The sequence below is a fragment of the Mastigoproctus giganteus genome, chromosome 9, assembly GCF_048544385.1.
Source record: "Mastigoproctus giganteus isolate SK-2022 chromosome 9, ASM4854438v1, whole genome shotgun sequence".
Lineage (NCBI taxonomy): Eukaryota > Metazoa > Arthropoda > Arachnida > Uropygi > Thelyphonidae > Mastigoproctus > Mastigoproctus giganteus.
Genome location: NC_143583.1, coordinates 53837484 through 53845340, shown reverse-complemented (window position 1 = coordinate 53845340; position 7857 = coordinate 53837484). Strand labels below are relative to the sequence as shown.

General features: G+C 37.0%; 1 protein-coding gene across 1 annotated transcript; it reads right to left on the bottom strand.

Moving 5' to 3' along the window:
* Window positions 1-5411: 5411 nt before the first annotated feature.
* On the bottom strand, window positions 5412-7448 carry LOC150080234 (F-box/LRR-repeat protein 18-like). The gene has a single exon (XM_090380660.1). It carries the CDS (start codon window positions 7446-7448, stop codon window positions 5412-5414), a length of 2037 nt encoding a protein of 678 aa, XP_090236786.1.
* Between the last annotated feature and the right edge of the window lie 409 nt (window positions 7449-7857).

The following is a 7857-nucleotide window of genomic DNA, read 5'->3' as shown; positions in this document are numbered from 1 at the left end:
CCCTTGTATAAGGCAATGGTAAGGCCACATCTTGAGTACTGTATACAGGTCTGGAGGCCTCATTTCAAGAAGGATGTAGAGCTGCTGGAACGGGTACAGAGAAGGGCAACAAGATTAGTAAATGGAACAAAGGGTTGCTCTTACGAAGAAAGGTTTAAGTTTTGCAAATTACAGAGTTTGGAGACTAGGCACCGGCGAGGTGATCTGATAGAGGTGTATAAGGCTTTGAATGGTTTGAGCATGCTCAATGCAAATGGGATTCTTCAGGGCATAAATTCAAATTGAGGAAGGACGGATGTCGGATAGATGTGCGGAAATTTGCCTTTGGCCAGCGGGTGGTTGGTTGGTGGAACCGACTTCCATCACTTGTTGTTGAAGTTGATAGCCTAAACAAATTTAAAGCTCAACTGGACAGGTATTTCGAACGAACGGAGGGGTGAAATGGGAGTGGGTTTTTTTTTTTTTTTTTTTGGCTGATGCTGAATAAGCTTGCTTTCTTGCATCATATGCCTCTGCTAATGCTAATGCTAATGCTAACAAAGTTTTTACAAAGGTACTGGATGCAAAGAATAATTTTGACTTCGTCTACTTAGATTTCAGTGAAACCATTAAACAAGAATCACATGTACGATTGTTGTATAAATTGAAGTAATGTGGCAAAAGGGGCGAAGCTACTACAATGGATAAGTGGCAGGAGACATGGTTATAAATGTCCACTGCTCTTCGTGGACTAAAACGATGAATGGAGTACTGCAGGGGGTCAGTTTTTGGACCTTTACTGTTTTTTAACATTTATTAATAATATTAATGAGGTACCTCAAGTTTGTTGTCTAAATTTGCCGATGATACCAGATTGGACGCAAAGTTAATTATAATAATGCCAGGATGTTTTAATTCAAGAAGTTCTACATAAACTAAGTTAATGCGCTCTGAAAAGTAGCAATCGAGGTTTTGTAAACATTGATAAATACAAAGTTGTGTATATGGGTAGCAATATTCCCAGAAAAACAAATCATTTGGGTGGCACTGAATTCAAGGTAGCTGTTAAGGAATAGTACCTTGTGCTACTATTCGATGAAATTCTCTGAGCAGCGCAAACAGGCTGCATGTTCAGTCCATGCGATTCTATCAATGATACATAATAACTTTGCCAGGAGGGACAAAGAGGTGGTTGTCCCATTGTATAATGCAATGGTTAGGCCACATCTGGAGTACTGCATACTGGTTTGAAAACCTTATTTTAGGAATGTCATAAATCTTTTGGAAACAGTGCGGAGAGGAACAACAGGATTAGTTAATAGCACAAAAATGCATTCTTATTAAAAATACTGAGATTCCCAGCGAGACAGAAACAGAAATCTGAATGAAAACTAGGCGATATAATTGAAGTGTATAAGCCTTTAATAAGATACGATATGTATATATGAGAAAATCATCACTTTCATTCATTCAAATATACAAAGTAAACTCATTTCTATTGGAATCTTTACGCATTATTTCTCAGATGAAACACACACACGAGATTATAAATTTAAACTAAGAACAATTAGTCGCAGAACGTATGCATTGAAATTTGCATTCAGCCATTGGTAATTGAATGAACTTCTATCTACTGTTGTGAAAGTAGCTGGTTTGAATAAAATTAAATGGGAGGGGGGAAGCGGTGCTGTTGCCTACTGGTTATATTTTGAAGGAAAAGTTTTCGAAGAGGGTCGAGAAAACTAAATCTAAGCTCCGAGGCATTTTACCATAAACCGCGGAATTCTGTCTGTTACGGTCACGGTGGGGGAGGAAAGACGGGAAAAGACTATCGATTAAAAGACTCAGGGGATCGTTGTATTTTGGGTGGAATTTGGAGGATCAACTCAGGTTGGATTGTCTGAGAATTTTTCCATCTCTGCGTGCTTGGAAATAGATATTATCCATATGCTCTGAAGGTTCCAAATTCAAGTCACACAAGAACGAGTTATAAAGAACATGGCGTGGTAGGTACTGCGGCTCTGATTATTTAAATCAGATTTTTTTTTTCTGCTAATTTCCGTTGTTGCATCGACTTTTAGATGGAGCATGATAGGGTGATTGAGTAGTCTGCTTACATTGAGGAGATGATCAAAAGTTTTACGTCATATAAGCAAATTATAGATAGGCCAAGTAATCCCTCCACCACACTCCTTCCCGTTTTGGGTTGGGTCATTTCAGTTTAACTCAACGGCACCCAGTCAGCTATTTAATCTTCTCTACAAATTCTTAAGGGCAAGAGTACATTAATATTTCTCTAAGGCAGGCAACCATTTGTGTTCCTATCCCGAAACGTCATAATTCCCTTATAAAGGGTGAATGAGGAGGAATAATAAATATTTTGGGAGGTTATAGTATCGATTATTCTGAGTAAAAAAATTCATACAAACATGTGTCCAATTCTAAATGGATACGAGATACAGCTGTTTGAAATTGGCGCGCACAGCTCCCTGAATCAGATGTGATCAAGAAGCGGTTATAACCTGACGCTGTTTGGCGTTGTTAAGAATATCACACATGCTGCATATGCCGAGATGTTTGTCTACGGTTTTTTGGTGGAAATGCTACTGCTGCTTGTAGAGAATATCGTCGACGGTTTCCTAACCGCAGAATACCGAATTCAAGAGCGTTTACACCAAACTGCGTGAGACTGGTACAGTTCCAGCGCTTATATTTCTTCTGAACGTGCAAATGAACAAAATGTGGATGAAATAGAATACATTCTTCAGTCGGTAGAACGTAGTCCTACTATTAGCACTCGAAGAATTTCTACGATGTTCCACAGACAAGAGTATGGCGAATATTACGTGAGCACGGCTTGTATCCATTTCACATACAGCGGATGCAACACCAGGAGACGACGCCCAGCGATTGGAATTTTGTCCAGCGGCGGGTAAATGCTAATCGTCGATTAATTCCATTAATACTGTTCAGCGATGAAGTTACTTTCACCCGTGACGGTATCAACAACACCCTTAACTCTCATAGGTGGTCAGACGAAAATCCACATGCCGCTGTAGAAACAAATTTTCAACATCGCTTCTGTGTGGTGCGGTATCATCGACAATCAGTTGATTGGACCTGTTGTGTTACAAAATCGTTTTACAGGGCCATTTACCTAGAATTTCTGCAAAACGAACTTCCACTACTATTGGAAGATGTTCCCTTGGCTACAAGGATTGGTACGCACTTTCAGCATGACGGAGCTCCTGCATATTATATCCATCTCGTGATACAATATCTAAATCGAATTTTCCTTGAACGATGGATCGGCCGTGGTGGTCCCGTTCATTGGCCACCGAGGTCTCCAGACCTCACTCCGTTAGCTTTTTGTTTGTGGGGATGGATGAAAAGCGAAGTATACAAAGAAAAGGTGAATACAAGAAACGAATTGCTCCTCGCATTTTGGATGCTGCTGCCCTCATAAAGGAATGGCCTCAAAAGAACAAAACACATCATATTACCACAATAGTTACAAAATGCATTGAGGTTTGCGGTGGGGTTTTCGAACATTTATTGTGAACCGTAAAAAAATTGCCAATTATTTGTGTTTTGTGTCATTCAAAAAGTCAATAAATACAAACAGTAAGTCATTTATAGTTCTTTCATAATGGCTTTGTGAGCGGCAGTTTGAAACAGCTATGTCACCGTGTCCATTGAGAACTGGACACATGTTTATATGAACTTATTTTACTGAGAATAATCGATACTATAACCTCCCAAAATATTTGCTATTCGTCTTGCATCACCATGTATATTTTAAAATGAAACCAGAGCCGCATGAGGTCATACGAGTGAAATAAATAAATCGCTCTGGAGAGCGAGCGATTTATTTATTTGGCCCGTTTTTCTATTGTTTCTTCCTATGGCATTAAATGTATAAATGACATAAATTTAATGTTATATGCAAAGTGGGCTGTCCACTAAATTTTGGGTCCAGGTAAGTTAAAAAATAGTTTCCGTTCCAAAACATTTCTAAGTTTCTTTGACTTTAAGTGACTGCCCGAGAGTATTAACAGAAAGTTTTATTTTTTTGTGACTTTCAGGTTCAGTTACTTCACACTATTCAATAATTCTTCCGATGAAACTTAACCTGACCGTATTAAGAAATGACTTTAGTTATTTTCAAGAAGTGCCTAAATTAAAACCAAACCACTGAATTTCGTAACGTAACGAATTTACATATCGCAACTACCTTTGAAACCCCCTACGAATAAAGGAGTGTGTATCACTTTGATTGTAATGTGCAGGACGAATTGCTGACTTTGAATAGAGACTTGTTCGGCGAGCAAAAGAAGTGTTCTTTTCCAAAACTTATTTCCAAATACTGTAGTTGAAGTATACCCATTTTCACTTCAATTTCCAAATCGAGAAACGTATCTTCAAACGTATTTCAGAAACCTCGAGTTCTCCCGAATATACCTAGTTTTGCAAAAACATAGAAAGTTAGTTTCCTATATTTAAGCTCTGATTTTCAAAGTTTAACAACTATACTCATAATCCACACTTCAGTGAAACCAGTTGTTTTTCTGTTCAGTTTTAACTTTAAGACCAATTTTATCAAGTTGGTCTTAAAGGTAAGCAGCGCTAACCTCCCCCTACTATGAAAGGGCTGGTAGTGGCATTATGAATTAGTTTCCAGTTGAGAAAACTGAAGTTATTTTATCTGAAAAATACCTGTATTTCTATAAAAAGGGAAATAGGGGGAAGGGGATAGATGAGCAAAGACAGATTCTCAGATTACAATTTTTGGCTGCAGCGAGACTAGATAGTAGTGATTTATTCACATCTGTTAAGATTTTAAAAAGATTGCGCTTCAACTATGCTATGAATTACGGCCATTTTTGTGCAATATTCACCATCTGAGGGACATGTTTTAATAAAACATATTTTAAACCTCTTCGCTAAAATTTGAATGCGCTTGAATATTCGCGAAATTGCCACTTTTCATTCCAACATGAACGTTTCCCATGCCTTAACCATTCAACATGTTGAATTGTCTGCGACGAGGTTTTATTTTAATCATAAAAGATAAATAAAACAAAATTCTCATCTCTAACTTACTACAATCAAGGAAAGACGACTGATTAACCCTGGAAATGGTGATAACAAGAGCTATATTTATGAAGTAAAAATTAAACCAAAGTTTGACAACATTACTTGTATTCTTAACCCTTAAAGGTTCTTGTCAAGTTAAGTGTACTTTCCAAGACATATCAACGATTGATTTTATAAACAATTGGTTTTATTCAGCATTAAAGATTTGTACACCACAAATGAATAAAACAAGTTTTTAAATATCGTTAAAAACAATAGATTAAAAAAATCCATTAAAAAGATACTTGACCAATTTCCATATAATAAAAATAAATCTGGTTCTAAATATCTAAAAATTAATCTGAGACAAAGTTCGCTATGTTGCACGACTTCAAACAAAGTTCTATACAGTGATATTTACGCATACTGCAACATATCTGAACAAGTGGATTGACCACGATTAAATCATTTATAATATCTAAAAAGAGTTTTTCGTGCTGCTCTTTGTTTTCATTCAAAGTTGTAAGCCTATCGAAAAGCTCCCTTTGATTTAGACAACGAGAACGAATATGAAGTATTCTTAAACTACTCATCATGGCCACTTGAGAGACAATTAATGATGAATTTAACGAAAGAAGCGACTCAGATTTATTACGTTTAATAGGTACTGCCATCAGACAGAGTCGAAATAACTTAGGTATAGCACAAAGAGAATCCCATAGCCGTGTCGAATTAAGATCTAGCATTTCGTGTTGCATTACCAGATCCGATAAACACTTCATATTGGGCAATTCGTTCATTAAATCTGTTAGGAAAGTAAAGTTAGTGCCACTCGTAATACTCCCAGAGTCAGCAAATGCACCAACTCGTAAGCTCTTCAAAAATTTGCATTTCTGGGAAATGGATTTCCAAAAATTTCCGGAATAAATGGAGGGAAAGTATGCAAGCGTCAAGGACTTTAACCATTCAAACTTTGATAAATGAATGAAATCTTCATCTCTACAATCTACATTTCTAGATTCTCCATGAAGACATCCACGAATGTTCAACTGAACAATGAGGGTGCAATTTTTGACAATAGAAGCTAAGGATGAATTACCATGAGTATTGGTTACTGGAATATTTTCCATAACTGCACATGCTTGATTGCTTGGCTTCGTTTCCGTGCCTTCAGAAAATGCACAAGAAGAAATTGCAAGCTTTTTCAAGTATTTCAAATACGATATAGCAAAACAAACTGCGCTGCTTTCAGAAAAATGAGAACCAAGCAAGTTTAATTCAATAATATTGTGACACGTCTGAAAGAAGGCAGAAATTATGCTGAAATCAAGCTGAGGATCCCAATCACAGCTAGTGACACAAAGCTTACGTAACCTTTTCCCTCCAATCCTGGAAATGCCATTTATTTCCTCCCTGTCTATGGGGAATGCAACAAGTTCCAAATATTCAATTACAGACGACGGAATTTTACAAAGAAATTCGCTTTCAAGGAAATCAGTTTTATAAAGACAGAGATGAGTGACATTTTTAAGATTGTCAGGAGAAAGTATATCATCAATATTTGCATTTGAACACAATTGGTCTGCAAACCAAGTGAGCCTTTTTAGTTTTACGTCTTTTTTTCTTGTTTGTAAAATTATGTTCATTATATCTTCCAATGCCACTCCTCTGATCGTCCGAGACTGAATATTAGGTATTACATCCGAAGTTAATATAAAACTGTCTAAGAAAGGTAAACGAAACGGGACTCGAAAATTATGTATTGAAGGCGGATTGGTAAAATAAAAGTACAGATATTCCGAGAATATATGCAAATACAAATTCTGCAATCCACTACATCTGGCAAGAAAAGCGTGAAAAATTGAGAAATGCAACGAGTCTATGTTTAGATCCAAATGCAAACAACGTATATGTTTAAATCCCTCAGAGGGAAATTTGCTGAAAGTTTTTAACATCGCGACGTTGTTAAAAACATTACAGCGAACAGTCCACGAAAGAGTAGTAAGAGAATGCAAACCATATATTATGTCTGAAAGAGTCATTAGTCCCACATTACAATCCGTAAGATGTAAAGTCTCCACGTTTCTGCACTTCATTATGCACTCTCGAAGCACTTCAGGCATGATCCAGTAACAGTTTCTTAAGTCAAGCGTTTTAATATTCATTGCTCTTGCTTCAATGGAAAAATATAACTTAAACTCTCGCAACGATAATCTATCTATTTTAGGAAAGACTGTTTTAGCCACAAGTTGCCTACTACAGGTTAACGACTGAAATCTAGAATTTGTTTGTCCAATTCTGAAAAGTTCAGGGGGCTCCAAATTAGACAAAATTTGAACGAGTACTTCATCTGAAAAGTGCGTGATTGTAAAATATTCCCTAATATTATCCATTCTCCTTCAAAATTATGACGGTAACAAAACTTTGGTTATGAAATTACTACGTTTCTTCTGGGAACAGGTCAGGGTCTACGCTCTCATAACTGCATATTAATGAACGATGAGTGAATTCGTTTCTGGTTACTTGAGTACTACAACACACATTAAAAGTAGGGGAGTGGGAGTCCACTAGCGTTCTCCGCAAAGATCGAACACTTCACCTCACAGTCTGATACTCGAATAGTTATATATCGCAATACGTCACAACGTTGTCTTCCAACTGACAATCGTGCTGAGGTATGATAAAAAGTATTTGGTTCGCAATTCGTGTAGCTATTCCATTGCTTCCATGAGGGAAGCAAGGGTTGTACAGTAATGGGGAAAAAATAACGTGATATACGCTAGTGACTGATGCACAGTATTC

What these genes read in the sequence shown, in the direction of transcription:
- LOC150080234 (XM_090380660.1), bottom strand. Translation starts at nt 7,448, where the DNA reads ATGGATAATATTAGGGAATATTTTACAATCACGCACTTTTCAGATGAA.